This window comes from Carcharhinus amblyrhynchos, chromosome 14 (genome assembly GCF_965287045.1).
Source record: "Carcharhinus amblyrhynchos chromosome 14, sCarAmb.v2.hapA, whole genome shotgun sequence".
In the NCBI taxonomy this organism is placed as follows: domain Eukaryota; kingdom Metazoa; phylum Chordata; class Chondrichthyes; order Carcharhiniformes; family Carcharhinidae; genus Carcharhinus; species Carcharhinus amblyrhynchos.
In genome coordinates, this window is record NC_137337.1 from 57,359,386 (window position 1) to 57,382,956 (window position 23,571).

The following is a 23,571-nucleotide window of genomic DNA, read 5'->3' on the forward strand; positions in this document are numbered from 1 at the left end:
ATGTGTCTCTATGCAAACAGTATCTTTATAAAATATATTCCAGGCACTTTATGATTTCACTCTAAATTAGTCTACTCTATCTGTTTTCTTTTAGTCCCAGGTTAGTCTGAATTCCCTCTTACAAGACCCATCTTGTTTTTGTCATTTTACCACTTTGTTTGTCTGGAGCCATCATCATTTATTTATACTTACTTGCAATTTGGACAAAAGTGGGCACTGCAGGGTGGGCGAGTAATCTGACCAAGCCAGTGTGGTACAGGAAATCATTCAAGTGGAAGGAGTTAATCGGAATGTATTGGATAATAGGGGACAATATAGTTAAAGAGATAGACACAATTCTTTTTGTTTATTTATTTATGTCACAAGTTGGCTTATATTAACACTACAATGAAGTGACTGTGAAAATCCCCTAGTCGCCACACTTTGGCACCTGTTCAGATACACTGAGGGAGAATTTAGTGTAGCCAATGCAACTAACCAACATGTCTTTCGGATTGTGGTAGGAAACCCATGCAGGCAGAGGGAGAACATGCAAACTCCACACAGACAATGACCCAAGCCAGGAATTGAACCTGGGTCCTGGCGCTGTGATCAAGGGGAAATTGTGGATATGGAAAATAAGTGTTCATGATGTAGTTGGTAACATATTATCATGGCTAAAGAATTGGTTAGGTCACAGGAAATAGAGTAGGCATAAATGGGTCATTTTCAACAAGATGTAGCAAATGGAGTGCCATAAGAGTTGGTGCTGAGGCCTCAACTACTTACAATTTATATCAATGATTTGGATGAAGGGACCGAATGTATAGTAATCACATTTGCTAATGACCCAAAAATAGGTAGGAAAGTAAGTTGTGAAGAGTTGTGCTTTCTGTCTCCCTCCTATCATGAATAAGAAGCCTACATAGGGATATAGGTAGGTTAATTAAGTGAGCAGAAATGTCACTGAGTCAAAGAAGTGTGATCTTGCCCACTTTGACAGGAAAAATAGAAAAGCAGCAATTTTATCTGCAAAACTCTGAAAGTGAGGGACCTGGGTCTTGTGGGATCTGACTCTCGTGGGGTATGAATCGCGAAAGGCTTCAGCAGGCACAGCAAGTGGAAGGCAAATAGAATGTTGTTGTTTATTGCAAGGGGAATGGAATATAGCAGTAGGGATGTTTTTCTACATTGTACAGGGCGTTAGTGGGATGACATATAGATAGGAAATATACAGTAAATGGCAGAATCCTTAGGAGTATTGATAGGCAAAGGGATCTGGGTGTACAGTACACAGGTCACTGAAAGTGGCAATGCAGGTGGAGAAGGTAGTCGAGAAGGCATATGGCATGCTTGCCTTCATTGGCCAAGGTATTGAGTTTAAAAATTGGCAAGTTATGTTGACGCTTTATAGAACCTTAATGAGGCCGCACTTGGAATATAATGTTCAATTCTGGTCACTGGATGTGGAGGCTTTGGAGAGAGTACAGAAAAGATTTACCAGGATGTTGCCTGGTAGAGAGGGCATTAGCTATGAGGGGGGGTTGGAGTAACATGGTTTGTTCTCACTGGAGCAACAGAGGTTGAGGGGAAACCTGATGAAGTCTACAAGATTATGAGCAGCATGGACAGAGTGGATAGCTAGAAGCTTTTTCCCAGGGTGGAAGAGTCAATTATCGGGGGCATAGGTTTAAAGTGCGAAGGGTAAGTTTAAAAGAGATATGAGGCAGATTTTTTTACACAGAGAGAGGTGGGTGCCTGGAACTCGTTGCTGGGGGAGATAGTGGAAGCGGATATAGAACATAGAACATTACAGCGCAGAACAGGCCCTTCGGCCCACGATGTTGCACCGACCAGTTAAAAAAACAATGACCCACTAACCTAAACCAATCCCTTTTCGTCCATAAACCTATCCACGGATCTCTTAAAGGCGCTTTTACAACCGCAGCAGGCAGGGCATTCCAATCCCTCACCACCCTCTGGGTAAAGAACCTACCCCTGACATCCGTCCTATAACTACCCCCCCTTAATTTAAAGCCATGCCCCCTCGTGCTAGCTTTCTCCATCCGAGGAAAAAGGCTATCACTGTCCACCCTATCTAAACCTCTAATCATCTTATATGTTTCAATAAGATCCCCTTAGCCGCCTTCTTTCCAGCGAAAACAACCCCAAATCCCTCAGTCTCTCCTCATAGGACCTCCCCTCCATACCAGGCAACATCCTGGTAAACCTCCTCTGCACCCTCTCCAAAGCCTCCACATCCTTCCTGTAATGTGGGGACCAGAACTGCACACAGTACTCCAAGTGTGGCCGCACCAGAGTTGTGTACAGTTGCAACATGATATGGTAGTGATTTTTAAGGGGTGTCTTGACAAGTACATAAATGAGATGGGAATAGAGGGATATGGTCCCCTGAAGCGTAGGGGTTTTAATTAAGTTAGGTAGCATGGTCGGTGCAGGTTTGGAGGGCCGAAAGGACTGTTCCTGTGCTGTAATTTTCTTTGTTCTTTGTACATCACGAGCACTGTATACAGTTTTGTTCTCCTTATTTAAGAAAGGTTCTAATTGCATTAGAAACAGTTTAGAGAAGATTCATTTGAATGATTTCAGGGTTGAAAGGGTTATGTTCTGAGGAAAGGTTGAACAGATTGGACCTGTATCTGTTACAGTTCAGGAGAATGAAAGATGAGAATCGAAACATATAAAATCCTGAGGGGACTTAGGATGTTTCCCCCTTGTGGTAGAGACGAGAATTGGAGACATAGTAAATAAGTGGTCTCCCATTTAAGGCAAAGATGAGAAGAAATAATTTCTCTCAGAAGGCCACGAGTCTATGGAACTGTCTTCCCCAGAAAGCAGTAAAGGCAGAATCATTGAATATTTTTAAGGCAGGGGAAGATAGATTCTTAACTAACAATGGAGCTAAAGGGAATTGGTGTAGGTGGGAAAGTGCCATCGAGGCCACAATCAAATCAGCCTAATTCATATATTCATATGTTGGCATTTATCCTATTACAGACCTTCCCTATTGTTTACATCCTGCCCCACTTTGCTGTGGCTCTGTACTTGTTATAAACTGTTAAATCACTAACTTCTGGTTCTGATGAAAGTCAATCAGCCTTATGTGGAGATGTAGAAAGTACAATGGTGCAGGAAAATCCCAAAAAGGCCTGGCAGAATTTCCGTAATGTTAAACCATAATTTTTTTTCTGTTTCCAACCCTGCAGCTGGTTAGATTAATGGATTGGCCAGCTACACATGGGAAAACAAGAGGCCACAGCTGCACCCCAGCAAAGGAAGCAGAGATCAGGACTTGGAAGAGAAGTGGGGATGATGTGATTGTGGGGAAGATCACTGGAGTGTTAGAAAAGCCACAATTGACAGAAGGAAGGCCAAAAGCTTCCTTGAGGCTTTAGAAAACCACTTCCCCACAAGAAATGCTTTCTGAAACTGGAAGCTCATGTTTGTTTCACTCCTGGGTTTCTCGAGGCCTGAAAATTCCACCCAGCATCTGTCAAATTTAGATTAAGATTATAATTGGACTGAACCAGATTGAAACGTTATAGTGAAGTGTCCCATTCTTCATCTGAGTGGGTAAGGGGGAAAGGGAACAACACGGTGTTGAAGCTGCTAAATCTTTTTCTTGCTGCCCAGATACTCACTGTTTCAGGTTTCCAGCATCTGCAATATCTAGTTTTTGCCATAATAACATTCTATTTCTTTACTCTCAGACCAACAATGTCTAGTGAATGAAGGGAAACGTTTAGTCTCCCTGGAGCAGCACCGTCGAGAGCTGGGTATACAGACAGACACTGCATCATTTACTGAGTGTGGCGTACAAATCACACCACAAACTGAGGAAATTCCTTTGATCGAGCAGAATAGGAAGCGACTGGTGCAGTTGGAACTGCTGCAAAAACACTCACTGAGGAAGGCCGAGCGAGATATCAGCAAGAAAAGAGTCAGGTACCAGCTTGAGAGAATCGCTGGGAAGCAGAAACTTTTTGAAGCAGAAACAAACCTGCAACACCTGGAGGCTGCAAGTTTACTCAGCAAAGATCAACTCAAGCAACCAATCATGAGCAAAACAAGCACGTTAAAAGCTAGTATAAATCCACAACAGGTCAAATGGAACAAATCATTTCCTCCATACACGTTACCAGCAAAAAAGAATTTATCACCTGCTCCTTTGCTAACTAGGAGGCATTCGGATTCAAATGACCTGGTATCACGCCTGTACCCACAGTATGTACCAGTTTACAGGTATGGGTTTATTTGTGGCTCATGATCATTACTATATACTTATTTGGGGGACAGTTGGACAGCTGTTTTGTGCTTTGGAAGTACACGTCCTATTACTTGCTGTAAATACAGAATAGATCAGCATTTGAAAGGGAGACAGGTGATAGATTTTTGGTAGCAGTTTTGTCTCTGTTACAAGATTGTAGGATCAAGCTCCACTCCTAGACTTAAGCATGTGATCTAAGCTGATGCCCCACGACAGTATTCTGGTGCCCAGAACTGCTCCAAATGCTCCAGATGTAGTCTCTAGCACTTTGTAAAGCTGAAGCAGAATTTCCACCCCCTTGTATTCTAGTCCTCTGGATAGAAAGGTTATTAGCCTCTTTGATCATTTTCTGAACCTGCTCATGACATTTTAATAATCTATGTATCTGAACCCAAAAATCTCTTTGGATTTACACTATTTTTAGTCTTTCATCATTTATGAAGTTCTTTAATCATTAATGAATATAACCCAACAAAGATCCTTGAGAAAGACCTAGTTGGCTATCATCTAGTGGTAGACTGGCTCCTGGTGGTGGAATGTGGGTTAGTGACTCAGCTGTGGAGTGACTGAGGCCATTGAGCTTTAGAGGAAGCATGTTTTGTGTGTGCCATTTCAATGCTGAATATTAAGACTAAAGGAAAGAAGATTGAGGGGATCTTATTGAGGTATTCAGGATCATTCAGGGTTAATCAGGAGTTAAATGCTGAGGAAGTGTTTACTATAGCCTTGCCTTCTTCCCCTTGGCTTGCACATTCTTACTTTGCAAACAATGATCCAATTTCCTCTTGAATGCCTTGATTGAATCTGCCTACACCACACTTGGGCAATGTATTCCAAATTCCAACTATTTTTTGCATGAAGAAATTTTCCTTTATGTCCCATAGTTTCTTTTGCTAATTACCTTAAATCTGTGCCCTCATGGTTCTTGAACCTTTCATTAATGAGACAATTTCTCCCTATCTATTCTGTCTAGATGTTTCTTGATTTTGAATAATTCTATCAAGTCTCCTTTTAACCTTCCCTTCTCGAAGGAAAGAAATCCCAAATTCTTCAATCTATCTACTTAACTTCAGTTCCTCAGCCCTGGAACCATTCTTGTGAATCTTCTCTGCATCCTCTCTAATGTCTTTGCACCTTTCCTAAAGTGCGGTAACCAGAACTGGATGCAACCAATGTGTAGACAGTGTTGTGTATATTTTTGAATCCATTTTTGTAGTTACTATCCACAAAGATGGTTGTAACTGGGTCTATGAGTTAGGTTAGGAAAAATTGATTTAGCAAAGATATTATTAAACTAGAAAGAGTGCCAAAAAGATTTACAAAGACTTGATGGATTGAGTTATAAGGAGAGGCTGGATAGACTAGGACTTTTTTCACTGGAGCATAGGAAGCTTAGCGGTGACCTGAAAGAGGTCTATAAAATAATGAGGGGCATATATGAGGTAGATGGTCTACATCTTTTCCCAAAGGTAGGGGAGTCTAAAACTAGAGGGCATAGGTTTAAAGTGAGAGGGTAGAGATACAAAAGTGTCCAGAGGGGCAGGTTTTCCACTCAGAGTGTCTGGAACGAGCTGCCAGAGACAGTAGTAGAGGCAGGTACAATTTTGTCTTTTAAAAAGCACTTAGACAGTTACGTGGATAAGATGGGATGGGGAGGGATATGGGCCAAATGCGGGCAGTTGGGACGAGATTAGTGGTTAAAAACTGGGCAGCATGGACAAGTTGGGCTGAAGGGCCTGTTTCCATGGTGTAAATCTCTATGACTCTGACTGTAAGACAGACTTTCATTTTGATAGCACTTTTTTCAATCTTGGGAAATCTCAAAGTGCTCTATAAGTAATGAAATGTTAGTCATTGTTGGACTATAGAAAGCATAGCAACTAATTCCCACAAGCACCAATGAGATAATGAGCAGGCATTGGCTGAGGAATAAATGTTGGCTTGGACCATTTCAAAATAATGCTATGGGATCTTGCGTGTCCACATGAAGGGCAGATGCAACTTTGATTAAAAATCTTAGCACTTTCTCAGTACTGCTCTGGAGTATCAGCTTGAAATGCATGCTCAAGTCTCTGGAGTGGATCTTGAGCCCAAATGCTTCTGACTCAAAGGCAATCGAGCTATACATTGAACCACTGCTAGGAGGCAGCTTGGGTCTGAGAAACTATTAAAACCAATATCAATGCAGCTATAAACAGACTGAATCACCAAAATAATTAGAAATGATGTAGAAATCGAATGTATTTTTTGAGGTGTGATTTTCCAATGATGTAATTGCATTTTAATGTTTCACATGGTTTTTACAGTGATTTCCTGAAAAGAAAGAACTTAGCTACATCACCTCAGACAATAAAGAAGCAAAACTCAGCACAGAAGTCCCGCTCAGTGGGATCTCTGCAACAAGTGGGATTATCCAATACAAGGAGGCAAGGTTTAAAATCAGGGAGCAAGACTGTTTTACCTGCATGGGGACAAAAGAAACAAAAGGCTGTAGAACACGAGAAAGTCTCAGAGATCCACACCTTAAAACAATCAACTGAAGGCGGTAATCACACGAGCAAAGAGCAATCTAAAATGGATGATGCAAGCAGCCTACAGACAGAGGTCCATCAACTAATCAGTAATATAGCTGAAAATAAAAATTCATTAAGCTATTTGCTATCTGAGACTAGGATACTTGAATCAGATTTGATGGCAAGCTCATTGGATGTTCAAATTAACACAGATAAATTACTTAAAGTAAATAATGAAGACACGAGACAGGATTTAACATGCAAATATTTGTTCATGAGTACTGGCAATAAATTATCTCCTTCCAGCATTAGTAGAAAGCTACCATGTGGACGACAGGGCAGAGCCAAAAGGATCTGCAAGGAGAGTGCCTTTCAAACCTCTTCCCCCAGCCTGGGCCTATTTCCCATCAAGAGCTCTTCCTCACTGATCAATCTTAGTATCCTTCGGGAACCAATGCCTCATTCTGGCATAACAAGGAAATGGCACAGTGACAAAATACTAAATTCTAGCACCACGGTTGCTAGTGATTCACTAAGGGGCTGGTTTGGTGAGGAGGGATTGTCAGATGGTGAAAGCTTGTGTTCTGTGGATTCTCTCTCGTCTGCATATACAAATGCTTTAAAAGTGCAGTTGCAGAAGGAAGAGTTGGAGGGACAGCGATGCAAATGGCATGAGGATTGTAGCGAAAGTGATGATAGTCAGATGTCCCAGGATTCACTGGTGGACAAGGACCCAAAACTACTTGGCACACTGAATGCTGGTGAAGATGATGCCCATGCTTGCTTTTCTTACAATAAGGTAGCCAGACACAAACTTGCAAACAGAGGGAGAAGTATTTCTCTGGACAGCTTAACTGATGTGGAAGGGCCAAGTGAGATTTTCAGAATGGATTCAACTGAATCAACAGCATCTGATGAAATGCCTGCTGAAGTGTACTGGAATCTACCTTGGCCTGAAGGTGACAGAAACAAAACATACCATGTTCCTGAAGTACTAATTGATAAAAAGGAGGATGTTGGAGCTCAGGCATTAAAAAAGCAGCATTTTTATTTGAGTAGTGACACAGAGTTGAGGGCAACACACGTGGGGAAAAGTATACAGTTGGAAAATCTAGAGCCCAATAAAAATGACTCTCTGATTATGACAAATGCTTGGTCATCCTGTGGATCTGCTGTTCTGGCAGTCTCATTAGGGCTAAATAATATGTGTAGGGATGTGGAGGCTGAACTAATTGAAAGATCAGAAAATAATTGCACCCACCCTATGTTTAAATCTGATCCAGAGCACAAGACTGAGCATCATGGTGCAACCCATAATTTTCATGAGACACCTACGTTTGTTACTGTCAAAGAGGACAACATTCCATGCACTGACGATAAAGATAGCAAATCAGAAAGAGAAAAGGATTCAGCCCAAACAAAGAAACTTCTCATCTGTACGTCTGGAACTTGTGAAGTAATGATGCAAGATCCAAGTTGTACTGATCATACCATGGCTCAGGTAACTGAAGTGCTTGGCAGTTCGGAGATAGAAACTGTGCATGTACCAGAAATAAAGACACCAATAGGAATTGTATTGGATAGGATACTTTCTGCAGAGCAATCTTATTCTTTAAAGGAATCTAGAGAACTTGTAGAATATTCTATGCCCAGTATTGATTTGAAACTTACAACATCTGGTACAGATACAATTGCTCCCATGCAGAATGTCGATTTAGAGATGGAAGTAACACAGAGAAAGCAACAAGAGAACATAGAAACTGAGAGAACCTGCAAATGGTCTCAGTGCAGTCCTTTGGGCGGTGATGAGTATCACAGAAGATATATTTATGATAATGCCTCAACAGTGAATACAACCAAGCTCAGTTCCTCATCCAGCTTTGAGAAGATAACTATTTCTGGCACCAAACAATTTATTCTACAGTCAGAAGAATTATCCTGCCACAGTCAATCCTGTGATAAGACAGAATCCCAGATCTTCTCAGATTCTTCTTGTCCTGCAGCTGTTTGTAATTCCAGTCGCCTTTATAGACTAGCTGCTCAACCAATGAAGCAGGTAATGGAACCTGTGGTGGAAAGTGGTGCATTTGTAGAAAAGACTGATGCAGTAGATGATAACCTACTTACTGAGAGCAAGATTCTGACACCCTCTTTAATTGGCAATGAGAGCAAACCTTTTTTGAAAATTAGTACAGTGAAAAATATGGATCCAGATATTGTTCATTCAACTTTACTGAAGGATGGGAATAGTCATATAAAACAATCATCTTTAGTACGCGATCGAGACAAGCAAACTGTAGAACCCATTATAATGCAGGGAAGTCCAGACACAAGATGTGATGTAACCAAAGGAAAAAACAGTGGGGATCTAATGTCCAGTTCTGTAGTAAATGTTGATCTACAGAAAGCAAAGGGCCACTTGAATCTCTCGAGGAATGACAGCACATATACTTCAACAGAAACTCTGTTACAGGCTGTGACCAACCCATTGGATACTACAACCAAGATGAGTGAACTCAAGACTCTCGATGATGAGCATTTACACAAGGGGGATGGTACAGTTTGTACTGAAGATTTCAAGGTGATAATTGGTGGTTCCTTTTCACGGGAACAAAGTATTGCAAGTGGCACTGCATGTAACAAAAATGAAGAATGTGTATCAAAAGACAGAAGTAATGAGAAAGAGATGAGCAAAATTTCATACAATCCTGATGTTGACTGCTTGAATTGTAAAAGCATCCCACTTAATAGTGACTCAAATGTTCAGCAACATAATGACAGTGTACCTGTATTAAATTTACCTGCTGGGCAAAGTAGTCCCAACTCTATTTGTGAAGAACCTAAAAACAGTGCAGCTGAAAGCAGGTTTTGGGACAGATTTAATCTAGATTATAATATAGCACCAAAATTGAATAGAGCATACAGCATACTTCCAAACAAACTCAACTTTCCTTCTGAATCTATTTCAAGGTCTCACCTGCCACAGTTCCTCATCAAACAGCCTGAAAATGTTAAGAGCCTGGTTGAAGAAGGATCAGAAATATCATATGGATCCAATATGGCAAGAATCCCTATAAAGGAGAACATGATATGCCAACTGGAAACAGTAAATCCACAGATGAATAGGAATGGATTGAAAACTAAAGTTAACCAATCTATTGATGACCAAAAAGAAACTGATGTCAACCAAAATGATGTGGACTTTGACCTATTAACAGCAAACAGTGTAACAGAAGAAAGGTTTGCAAATGACGAAGATTGTGATAATGTTGTTGCAGCAAAACTTAAGAGAAGTAACATGATGGTGAATAATGCAGTTCAAGGAGACCCATCTTATTTTGGTCACAATTTGCTGGCAGATATGACTAGAGAATCACTAACAAAGATAGACAGTGGATCTTTTGAGGAATCTAAAGAATATGAAACCACTAGTGAAAAACAGACTATTCAGAGAGCTGGCTGTGCAGAAGAAGAATTGTCTGATAGGGATGCTGAAGATGATCAGAAGAGAATTGTTTGTACAATGTCAGTTCAGAGGGTTGGAATAGTATGTGACTATCAAGAACAGAGCAAGTCAAAGGAGAACAGTATTGTGAGTGATGCAGCAGAGAAAGCTGGCAACAATTCTGGAACAACTGACAATTATCTTCAAACTGTAGCTCTGATAAGCAGAAGATCATGTATGGCAGAAACAGGTGACAGTACCAGAACAGCCAGTATTGACATAGCAGATAACTCCAAAGTCTGTGTACTTCCTACTTTACAGAAAGTCAGAACTTTCTGTACACCTAAAAGTAGAAACAGATCCAATGAAGTAATATTCTTTCATAATGAGGGTTTTGTAAAATTGAATGAGAATAACAATAGTGAAGAAGAAGCATTTCAAAAGGTGACAGAAATGAAAGGAGACGTGATGTCTGAGGGCTTCAGCTCTTCTAAATATTCCTTGGAACAAATTTGCACAAGAAAGTGTATAACTGCAAATGAGGACATGGTTGATGGATCTGCAAAGGAGAGATCTCAATTGTGCGATTGGACTTGCTCAGAAACTTGTGGTACAGCAGACACATCAAGGGTGGCATTTCAGAACCTGATCAATGCATCTTATGATGCAAGTCATATGAGAAATGCAGCAGGACAAGCCAAGCAAGGGCTCTCTATGGTGGCTCGGAGTGTTGTGATGGAAAGCAAGAACCATCTAGGCATCGAACACAGTTATGAAACTGTCTCAAGCCAAACACAGTCAAAATATGATTGTGAATTTCAAAGTGGGACTGACTTCCTAGTTTATCCAACTGAGAGGAATGAAACGCAGCCAGATACTATTCAGGATATGCAAAGATTTAATATTAAGTCAAGCCAGGAAGGAGATACCATAGCATTAATTCAAGAGAATAACCTAACTGTTAAATCTGAAGAGAGGACTAATGATGGGGATAGTCCTGACACAGATTATGTAACAGAAACTGCAGATAATCAGTTGCCCTTCACAATGGTTGACTGTGCACCAGATCAAAAGGAGACCATTGAACCTGCAGGTGTACCTAAAGATGTTACCAATATGATCATTGAAATTACAGAAACAATAATGAATAACTGTGAAAATGTCAAAGGTTTAGCTAAAAGTAAAATCTCAGTGGAAACCAGAAGCAGCACTGAACAAAATGAAAGACCTCAAGAAAACAAAATGGCTACCTGTTCATTAGTGGAAGGATTGATACCACACTTGGACACTGACAACGGATCCAAGCAAAATCATTCTCATCCATTGTTGTCTTCAAGACCTGTTGATGATACTGTAAATATTCATATAACAGGCACAAATTCAAAAGAATTTCCAATCATGAAGGAACAGCATGATATGTGTGAAGAAAAAATGCTAAACTTCAGCAGAGCTGAAACTGAACATCAAGACCCCATCAAATATCCTCATGCAGTTTGTAGATCCTGTACTAGCAATGATCAGGAAGTAGACAGCTTTCATATTTCCAAATGTATGGCACATGAAAGTGAAGTTAAACAAATTCTTGCAGACAGATATTCATGGGATATATTACAAAGAGATGAAGTTCAGAGTGTGATAATTGAGCAATACTGTCCAAAGATTCCCAAAGTTATAAAATCAGCAGTGAGTTGGATGAATATCTCTAACAATGGAGAACAAAAGGAACTGCAAGGGAAAATTCTGCCAGTGATAGAAAACCCTGAGTGTGAGTCACTTCAAGAGACAGAGATGTTTGAAATTGTTTCTGATGGGCATGGAAGCTGTTCAACAGCTTCGCCGTGTGATATGGTTGAACATTCATTAAACAGTCAGCAACTGTGGACGAGTCAGGAATGTGCACAAGCAAGAAGAATAGAGAATCGTGCAATTATGGATTTCAAAATATTGCAAGACCCTCAAAGGAACAGCATAATGTCTGATTCTGTGGAAAGTAATTTGGTCTCCAATATTGGTGAGAATTTTCATTTGGAGAGGAGACCTAACCATAAATTGTCTTGTGAAAATATTGCAGATCAACAGTTAGCTGAAAGTAAATCTATTACTGACAGAGCCACGTGTTCAAAGGACATTCTTTTACTGCAGAACATTGACCAAAGTATGTCATATGTAGAGACAGTATCAATTTCAAAGCCAGCGAGAACCATCCAAGACACAGGTACCTCAAAATCCAGGAGGAATACAATTGGAAGGGAAAATACGAGTAGTGGTCTGGGGACACTTCAGTCTTGTTTCACCTTTAAAAATGATCTTAAGGAAATCAATGAAGAAAAGGCCAGTGCAAGTAATTGCCAAATTAACAGTGCAATCACAAAGAGGGAAGAATGTTTAGCAACAGGGAAATCTGTTAATACTTTGCCAAGACAGGATATAATTTTAAAGGAGGTGGTAGGTAAACATGGAATGTGGTTGCCGTTTGACGCAACAGCAATTTCTAATGCAAGTGACTTTCAGGCTGATCTGCAGGCAGCAGAAGCATTAGCACATACTGACCAGACTAGGGTTGCTGACCACTACCAGACAAAAACTGGTGATGGGGCTGTCAATAATCAAGAGCAGAAAACTTCCGAAAATATTGTTCATTCAGATCTAAGTATGGTAAATTTGGGCATGGAAGATGCCATGACTTCATCTCAAAAGCACAACGTTTTTAAAGGCCAACAGTCACCCTTGAGTTTACCTGATCAGAATACATACAGTACATGTTGTTCAGCCTCTGGCTTAAATGTTGAAAGCCAAACTGAAATTATTAAAAGTTCTTTGCAAGATATTCCTCAGTTGGATGGAAGTCAGGTTATACGTGAGAAATCTGAAGTATTGCCAGCAAGGTCGATTGCCCATCAGCTTGAAGAATCGTATACAACCAGGAGCACATCTTCCAAATCTGTCTCGGTGAAACAAGAAGAAAAAGAAATCCAAAGTGAACAGAGATTTTATCTTCACAAAGTAGAAACAGTTGAAACTCAGACATTAGGAGATGATGCAAAGCAAGCTGTCGTGCCTAAATCATCTGGGTCAAACACATTGGGCTCTGTGCTGTTAAAGAAACACCCTGCAGCAAGAAGGGACCAACACATTCAAAAGATGCTTCAGCAATCTGTTCAAGAGCAATCCTCAAGCATCACTGGATTGTTACCATCTTCTCTGTTAAAAGCAGAAACTAAATGCCATGATGTGCATTTTTCAAATTCTGACTGTGTAAATGCTTTCAAACCACAAAGCTTCATTAAATCGTCTGGCCACCAGAAACAAATTGCCTTGCATTATAGAGGGGAAGGAGAAAATTCTTCAGTGGGTTCGATAGATGGAGATCTTATTGAGGTGGGTGTTTCAGACCTAACTGTAATTCCTTTAAACTTGCATGTAACAGCATCGGAACAACCTTTAAAGCGTAGAGAAGAACCTGTTACAGCTGATAGTGAGACTTCTCCTGAAACAGTTGGATATGCTAAAAGCTGTAATGGTAAAGGTGTACCTGATTCAACAAATAATGGTTCAATGAAGAAGCATTTAAGTGGTAATGAACGATATGAAGAAGCACAATTACTACTGCAAACTGAATCGAGTACTTTCGAGCAAGAGCTGGTTTGCAATAAAAGCACACTATCATTGGATTTCTGCAATAAAAATAATGAAATCTTAGCTAATATAAAGGAGGAAAAGAAGTCCAAGTGCCCCACCAAAGTTGACTTCCTACCTCAAAACATAATTGAATACATTAACCAGGCCAGTGTTCAAACTAGGACTCAGAAAGGGTCTGAAACTGCTACATCAGAATGTAAGCCAGAAATAAACCACAGTGACAATTGTGTAATGTTCTACACTCCTGTCCATCAGATCCATTTGAAAGAACAGTCAGTACCACAATTACAACAGACTCAAAATCAGTTGATTCCTGAACATCAACTTAGAAAAGAATCCAAATTACAAATGAAGGACCTATACAATACTTGTGCTACTGCTGAAACATACAACAAATTTTCTTCTCGAGAAAGTGACCTGCCAGATGGCAATAACCTGAGTTCTGACATTTATGAACATACTGAGGATTCAGTCCGACAATGTAAGCAGTTTGGAGAATTCAGTTCTCAATCACATGAAAGCAGTAAGTGCACAGAAATGGGTGGAACAGTTGGCACAGATCTCTTGATACTTTCAGATTCTTGTAATAGTAGTTGCTCTGAATGCTCTTCGGTAACCCAAATCAACGTAATGGATACTGAAGGACATGGTTCTTCCAATTCAGAATTTTTGGAAGGCTCGGACACTAGATCTAGCACAAATACAACTAATGTGGTAAAGAAAAAATCACAGAGGCTTAAAAGAATTAAACCAATTGCAGACAAAACAAAGTACTCATCAAGTTCAGATGAAGAAATTGATATTGAATTCCTTTCACTTAAAGAGCTTCGAACCAGACAGTGTGGGAGGGGTATCAACAGGTCGCAGTCATGTGTTTGTACTTGCAAAGAGTCAATGAGTACAACTATGACTAAAGTAGAAAATTATGAAGAAGAAGTGAGGGTACCGTTACTGAAACAGAGACAATCAGCACCAGTTATTCATTCGTCTTCACACAATGTTGATTTCCTAACACAAGGTCCCAGTGAGCACAGTCCTCCTGCAGCATTGATCACAAAACCTTTGGCTGCATTAAATTCATGTGATGTTCCAGCATCACCATATGGAGAACAAAGTATGTACCAAATAGAAGTAAATGCAAAAAGAGACATGGATAAAAGACCTGGACAGAAACTACATCTTAAGCCTGAGCTTGTACAAGAGAGAGTTTCAGTCAATATGGATTCAGAGATTTCTACTAATAATGCCGTAGTCCATTCCAGTGTCACTTTACCTTGTGATCAGGGACAGAGTAATCAATCAGTCAAACAGCAAAGTGATGACAGTTGCATCTCAGCATCATTTGATGAATTTCATCCAAGAAACTTTATTGTAGAAAAACCTAAAGATCAGCGTTTTTCTGAAGTGGAATTGAGTTTCCATGAAAATAAAAATCCAATGCATTTTGTTTCCAGTGATATTAATCCATATGTCCGTCAGCTGCAAAGCAATGATTTGAGCAGAACCAATTGGAATCAGTATGCTTTTGGAAGTGCAAGCGATGTATGCAATGTCCAACCAAAACTAAGTCATCCTGGTAGTGTTATGAGATGTTCCAGTGCTGACAATGGATTGAATGTTCAAAATTCTCCTTTTAATTCACATTTAAGTTGTTATGCCAATACAAGAGCGTTATCCGACACACTAAGTAATGAAAGTGACTTCCAAGGAGAGACTTTTGAAGGTGCATGTCCTGTACGTGGTGATCTTGATGGGGATACCTATCAAAGGTCATGTGATTCATCCACAACTGTTTCGTTCTTCCAGTCTTCACAATTTCCAAGTTCTAATTCTGAAATTGAAAATATTAGGTCGCAAGTCGATGAAATTGTACTCCTTTATCCAATAGAGTCTTCTGTAAAGTCTTCCTCCAATGGATCTTTGAAACTGACCTGCAACCAAGAAACCCAAACGTTAGGTAGAGTGAAACCTCAAAAGCTGTGTCAACACCAGAGAAGCTACACCCAAACTCCAATGCAAACACCAGTGCAACAAAGTCCCTGGTCAAATCTTCAGAACCTCTCTGTCCACCTTTCACAGCTTCTTCATAGCACCACAGAGCTATTGGGTAACATCCATTCAAATGCAAACCATTCAAGTGAAACCACTTCACAGTCTGACCAAAACAGTGGTACATCAGGAACAATCAGAACAGCAGATAGTTGTACCCAGACAGTAGTGGATGTAGCCATTCAGACAGAAACATTGTCTCATAATTTAGACAAAGTTAGTCAGGAAAATCTAAGAAATGAAATTCAGAGATCTCCAGAGTTTAATGTTATTGTAAAAGTGATTGGCTCAGATGTTAATGTGTCTCAAGAAAACACTAATGTGACATTAACACTGCAGGAACGACAACAGAACAGTGCCGTGCTAAATCGCGATACTCATCATGATATCGTGAAACAGTCACTTTGTTCTCTTTCTTCCATGGAAGATGGAGATTTATCTGTCAGGACATCCACCCTTGCCTCACCAGATGTTCAGAAATTAGTAGAAAACGCATCACAAAATTCTTCATTCGGTCCAGGCATTTCACCAGTTGCAGTATCGTCACAGACATCAATTCAATGTGATCTCACACAAGGTACAAGTGTCAGCTCATTCAAAACTGTATCAGAATTTTCAAAGGTGGAAACTAATTATCCCAGTCTCTCTGAAGATAGGGAAATGAAGAGCTTTGCTGGTCAAGAACCTACTTCTGCTGACATAAAGTCAACTGTTGTAGTGGACCGAGCATCATCCCCTATTCAAACATTCGAAGCTGGGTCAGGGAAGCACAGGTCTCGCAGCAAATCCTTTCTGTGCCTTCAAGGTGGAGAGCCAGTTGGAGATTGTATATATTGGCAAAGAAAGCAAAGGCCTGCTTCTTGGTATAGTTTTAATGAAAAACAGCAAAAAAAGATCAATTCCACACAAATGGAATCCGAAGATGAACAGAAGATGGCAATAAATAGTATGTCCTTGCTTCTGTTAGATGAGCAATGTAACTTTACACCACATGATTTGTCAAGCTCAGTTACAGTAGAGAGAAAAGCAGATCTGCAGGATGGCATTCAATCCAATTCTATTCAATCATCTGTGAGGTCAGAAGCAGCAAAGGCTTGCATTGAACATTACAATCGGCAACATGATGTGATGAGAGGAGATCATGTTGTTAAACAAGTACCACTTTGTAACTCAAAACAGTCCAAAGAAAATAAGCCACAATTGGTTTTTCAAAACATTCAAATGCCTTTAACCTCAAACGCTGATGAAAGAAAACAGGCAAATTCTTCTACCTTTCCACCAACACTTCATAATTCTCCACTGGTTTTCTCTCCTCCCACTCTTAGTAAAAGCAGTGATGGTACCACAAGGCTATCTAGAAGGATCTTTCATAGATCTTCAAGTGTGTCTTCCATGCAGCACAGTGTTCTTTCTGAAGATGGGATTGACCCCCACAAACAAAAAGGCAGAATGTCACAGGATCGAACTCCAGACCAAGATGATTCCATGAGTGATTGTAATTCCGTGTTGGGCACATCCATAATGAGTGAAGGAACTATTGAATTTGCCACTGAAGATGCTGAATCCATAGTTTCAAGTGGATGTAACACAGAAGTGCTTCTGAATGAGAATCCCTCCACAACTGACTGTAACAGGCCACAAATGTCCAATTCTAGAACAGCCAACTGCAGAGGCCCTGGAGACTTACCCTTGCATAACAAGTTCTGCAATTGGTCTGGGGTACACTATAGTCCTCTGTTAACAACAAATTGTACCAGCACAGCTGCCAGTTCAGACAGAAAAACAGAGCAAAAGCAAACTAGAGATGGAGATACAGAAATTGTGGATTTCAAATCAGAGGTTCAGGATCAAAGGCAGAAGGAAATCGAAAGCTTGCGCCAAGAGCGTGCTCAGATCATGTCAGGAATATACCTGGACTTTAACCAGCACCAACTGACGGTGGAACTCACTGAAGCAAAGCTGAATTATGGTCTGGGGGAAACGGATGCTTTGTTAAGAATATTTCAAGGTGGAGCAGCAGATGACTTAAACGTTCCTATAAGACAGCAGCTTTATGACAGGTAAATGATCACCTATTTACATTTGATATCTAGTTGCACATTCAGTCGCTGAAAACTCAGTGATGTGATGAGAAAGTCTAGTTCAGTGTCACCCAGAACCAATTCATCCAAAATAATTTCCCACTGTAAATTACTCTTTTAATCCTGTACTCCACGTTATCAACATTGTCACCTTAGCAAACAGGCATTGATTGGAATTTCCACTGCCATGAAACACTGTTCTCAATGCCCAAGTGGATTTTTAAATTGTCTTTTTTAGTAACTATGGCAGTCGCACTAATCCGTAATAACTGCACATTGTGACGCCCAATTTTTGGTACTATAGCAATGTAGACGAAAGGGTTGAATAGAAGTTGTCTGAACAGAAGTGATATTCATGGCCAGAAATGTCATCTGTTTTAGTAAATGTCGAGGTAATTAGTACGTTTTGGTTGTGCACTCAAACTAACTGTAGGTCTGAATGTGATACAGTCTGCAGTTGTGTGTTAGTCACTTGATCATCATTAAAGGTTATTAAACAAATCAACACACTGATTTTCTATATTTCTTATAAATATTTTAAAAAGGCACATGAAAACCATAGCAACCTTGAGAAAGGAGAGAGATGAAAAACTGCAGAAATTCCGAAGGACCCGCAGCCTGAGCCCACAAAAACATCTCACCTTACAATGCCAAAAGCATCCATCTACATCCCATCAGGAACAAGACCTCCCAAGCAAGTGGAGGAACTATCTGCAGCGGTTACGACAGGGTGTCGTGGAAAACACACGGTATATAAGTTATACCTTACATCAGTTATATAAGGAAAATTTCAGCAAGGGATTGTCAAGACAAATAGAGAAAACTATATTGAGTGGATGCTAAAGAAGTGTTCAATCCCTCACTTGTCTGTCTGTTTGAATCCGGTAACACTCCTTACTTTTCAAACAGTTTAGGATGGCCAGTGATCACAAAAGGACAGGAACAAAAACAGTTAAAAAAGCACCTGGATCTCGGGTTTATAGATAGAGGCATAGAGTACAAAAGCAAGGTTTGGAACAAAGAACAGCACGGGAAACAGGCCCTTAGGCCTAAGGTAGTTATGTTGGAACTTTATAAAGCATTGGTTTTCCTCAACCAGAGTATTTAGTGTCCAATTCTGCACTCCACATTTTAGGAAGGATGTCAAAAGCCTTGGAGACGGTGCAAAAATGACATACAAGAATGGTTCCTTGGATGATGTTACATGGATAGACCAGTGAAGCTGGGTTGCTGTCCTTAGAGGAGTGAAGGTTAAGACGGAATTTAGTAGAGCTGCTTTAAATCACAAAATGTTTAGATAAATGAGAAATGCATGGGTTGATAACCAGAGGGAACAGAGTTAAGGCAAAAGAACCAGAGGTAAGTGAGGAAAACTATTTAACACAAAGAATGAAGATATTTGATAGGGTGGTGGTAATAGATTCAATAGTAGCTTTCAAAAGGATAAATACTCGAAAGACAAAAATGCACTGATGTGAGGAAAGTTCAGGAGCATGGGACAAATTAATTGATGTTTGCAAGAGCCAGAGCAGACTCAGTTGGCCAAATGGCCACATTTCTGTGCAGTACTTTCTTCTGATTCTATGTAACTGTTTTCTTCCTTTTTTTCCTTTTCCCAAATTTGACCAATTTATATTTCTGGGTCTAAGTCATTGGTGTAAATTAGAAAAATCATTAATTGCAATACTGAGGTCTAGGCACCTTTTTCTAACTCATTTTTATCATTCCCATTGAACATTTAGTCAAAAAAGGATAGAGTAAAATGTATGACAATCTAGAGAAATTATTGTTGTTATACTGTTTCATGAAACCTCAAGAACTATGAACAGTGTTTTGAGGTTTTTAGTTATATAAAGGGATCATTTCATCATCAGTTAATGTATGTCAGTGATAGTCCAAACATGATCTCAGTTTGTTCCTGCAGCCTTTGAAGGTCTTTACCAAAGCATTAGTTAAATCCAAGAAGATATAAAGCATGGTGTTTGGTGGTGACATGCTTTATTGTGATTGTTGTAATCCTGTAGAACTCAAGCAGCTGCCATGGGTAGAGAAGAAACCACTTCAGAAATTGAATATCTACTTAGAGATTACCAGAAGGCACGAGAGGAAGCAAAAGTGGAAATAGCAAAGGCAAGAGATAAACTACGTGCAAGGGCTGAAAAGGAGAAATGCCGTTTGCAACAACAGATGATCTCTCAGTTATTGAAGGTAATCTTCAGGTGATACAAAATCCAATTGGACATTTGTGTTAACCCTGAATGGTCATGAATCATTTGACATTAACTGTATTGTGTATATGAATTAGAGCTTAGTTTAAACTTGGAATGATTTTTACAACAGTCCCATTGAAATTAACTAGCAACATTGTTAAAAGATGAGTATCACTGCCGGAATTGGAGTAAAGAATTTAATGAAACATGTAACTCTGAAAATGACAAAATGGAATATATTTCACCTGACACAATTGTATATCCACCTATTAACAGAAAAGTGAAGAGAATAATGTGCCTGTAAGCATGTATGCAAGTGCACTTCCTGGGATATTCTTTCATATCCATCAGGAATATTATTTGTATTAATCCTCAGCTTTCTTAAAGCTGTTGTTAGGACTTGTTTTGATTGATTATTACTCAGTATTATATATTTGATTTTGTTTTACTTTTCCCTTAACAGGAGGAAGGGAGGGTGACAAATGTAGCCAGCAGAAACAGCTTGTACACTGGCTCAAATCTTAGTCTGTCTTCTAATCCCACATCAGGTTACAGCAGCAGCAACACAGCCCCACCAGACATCAATCTCCAAACCAAGGTCAGAATTCACACATTGGGTAACAAACTGGCTGATGAGAACTTGAGTTTTAAAATTTTCACAATAGTTAAAATGATAGTTATTGTTGATCCTAATGTCCCATTTTGGTTTGGTATCTAAGAATGAAATGATCCTAGTCACTGTTAGTTAAATGCATTTATATAGCACCTTTCACAGCCTCTGGCCATTCCATAGTTCTTTACTGTCAATGAAGTGCTTTTGAAGTAAAATCACCAATGTAATATAGTAAATGGGCAACAAGTTTGGAGTATAGGACTTCGGAGCAGGAGTCAGCCATTTGGCTCCTTGAAGCTTCTCTGCTATTCAATAAGATCGTGGCTTATCTGATTGTGACCTCAATTCTAACTTTCTGTCAGCACCCCTCCCCCCAGCACTTGATTCCCTCATCAATCAAAAACCTGTCTAACTTGACTTCAATACACTCAACGACCCACCCTCCACTGCTCTCTGTGGAAGAGAATTCTGCAGAATAATGACCATAGAGATCCTAATCACTGTCTTAAAACAAAGACCTCTTATTTTTAGAAGTTCTAATCTTTTATTGGTAGATGGCTTGAACTTCGGAGCCATGAGGTCATGTTGCAACTGTACAGAACTCTGGTGCGGCCGCACTTGGAGTATTGCATACAGTTCTGGTCGCCGCATTATAAGAAGGATGTGGAGGCATTGGAAAGGGTGCAGAGAAGGTTTACCAGGATGTTGCCTGGTATGATGGGAAGGTCTTATGAGGAAAGGTTGAGGGACTTGAGGTTGTTTTCGTTAGAAAGAAGAAGGTTGAGAGGTGACCTAATTGAGACATACAAGATGATCAGAGGATTAGATAGGGTGGATAGTGAGAGCCTTTTTCCTCGGATGGTGACGGCTAACAATTTAAATTAAGGGGTGGTAATTATAGGACAGATGTCAGAGGTAGGTTCTTTACTCTGAGGGTAGTAAGGGCATGGAATGCCCTGTCTGCAGCAGTTGTGGACTCGCCAACTTTAAGGGCGTTCAAATGGCCAGTGGATAGGCATATGGATAACATTGGAATAGTTTAGGTTAGAGGGTCATTAGATTGGTTCCACTGGTCGGCGCAACATCGAGGGCTGAAGGGCCTGTACTGCGTTGTTATGTTCTATGTTCTAATCTGTCTCACAGGAGGAAACATTCACCTGTTATCCATCCTGTCAAATGCTCTCAGGATCGTCTGTATTTCAGTAAGGTTGTCATTTTTCTCAACACCAGTGGTTATAAACAACAAAGAATAACACAGCACGGGAAATAGGCCCTTCGGCCCAACGAGCCTGCACCACCATTTTAACATTGAGTGCCCTCCTCTACCTATGACCTTTGCCTACACCTATTGGGGAAGATTGAGGGAAGACTAATTTAGGGACAATTTGTTACACCAATCAGCCTGAGAGCACATTTTTGGGGTGTGGGAGGAAACCGGAGCACCCGGAGATTTAACCTGTTCAACTTTTCTTCTATGATAAGCCTTTCATTTTAGGAATAAGTCAGTTGAACTTCTCAGAACCGCTTCCAACAAAATTTGCAATTAAGACCAAAACTGTATACAATACTCCAGGTGTGGTCTCACTAAGGCCCTGTATAGCTGCAGTAAAACATGTTTACCAGGATGTTGCCTGGTATGGAGGGTATTAGCTATGAGGAGAGATTGAATAAACTGGGATTGTTCTCCCTGGAAAGATGGAGGCTGAGGGATGACCTGATAGAGTTTATAAAATTATGAAGGACATAAATAAGGTGAACAGTTGGAAGCTTTTGCCCAAGGCAGAAATGACAATTACAAGGGGGCATAAGTTCAAGGAGACATGTTCAGTAGAAATATGTGGGAAGTCTTTTTATGATGTGAGATGTCGGCGCTGGACTGGGGTAAGCACAGTAAGAAGTCTCACAACACCAGCTTAAAGTCCAACAGGTTTATTTGGTAGCACAAGCTTTTGGAGTGTCGCTCCTTCTTCAGGTGAGTGAGGAGTTGTGTTCATAAACAGGGCATATATAGACAAAACTCAATTTACAAGATAATGGTTGGAATGCGAGTCTTTACAGGTAATGAAGTCTTAAAGGTACAGACAGTGTGAGTGGAGAGAGGGTTAAGTACGGGTTAAAGAGGTGTGAATTGTCTCCAGCCAGGACAGTTAGTGAGATTTTGCAAGCTCAGATAAGTCATGGCGGTTATAAAGAGTGTAACATGAACCCAAGATCCCAGTTGAGGCCATCCTCATGTGTGCGGAACTTGGCTATCAGTTTCTGCTCAGTGATTCTGCGTTGTTCTGTGTCGTGAAAGCCACCTTGGAGAACGCTTACCTGAAGATCAGAGGCTGAATGCCCGTGACCACTGAAGTGTTCCCCGATAGGAAGGGAACACTCCTGCCTGGTGATTGTCGAGCGGTGTCCGTTCATCCATTGTCAGCAGTCACTTCACTTCAGCGGTCACAGGCATTCAACCTCCAATCTTTGGGTAAGCGTTTTCCAAGACAGCCTTCATGACACACGACGATGCAGAATCACTGAGCAGAAACTAATAGCCAAGTTCCCCACACACGAGGACAGCCTCAGTTGGGATCTTGGGTTCATGTCACACTATCTGTAACCCTCACGACTTGCCAGGCTTGCAAAATCTCCCTAACTGTCCTGTTTGGAGACGATTCACACCTCTTTAACTTGTGCTTAACCCTCTTTCCACTCATTGTCTTCTCCTGTAAAAACTCGCATTCCAACCATTATCTTGTAACTTGAGTTCGT

The 23,571-nt window shown here is 40.3% G+C and overlaps 1 protein-coding gene across 1 annotated transcript in view; it reads left to right on the forward strand.

Moving 5' to 3' along the window:
* The window catches only part of LOC145352698 (stAR-related lipid transfer protein 9-like), a 300,938-nt gene that overhangs the window by 236,071 nt on the left and 41,296 nt on the right, over positions 1-23,571 (forward strand). The window contains exons 23-27 of the mRNA XM_080202937.1: positions 3,711-4,242; positions 6,574-17,973; positions 18,540-18,743; positions 20,019-20,202; positions 20,668-20,802. Of these exons, the coding sequence (XP_080059063.1) occupies positions 3,711-4,242; positions 6,574-17,973; positions 18,540-18,743; positions 20,019-20,202; positions 20,668-20,802 (12,455 nt within the window). The remainder of the gene's footprint in view (positions 1-3,710; positions 4,243-6,573; positions 17,974-18,539; positions 18,744-20,018; positions 20,203-20,667; positions 20,803-23,571) is intronic.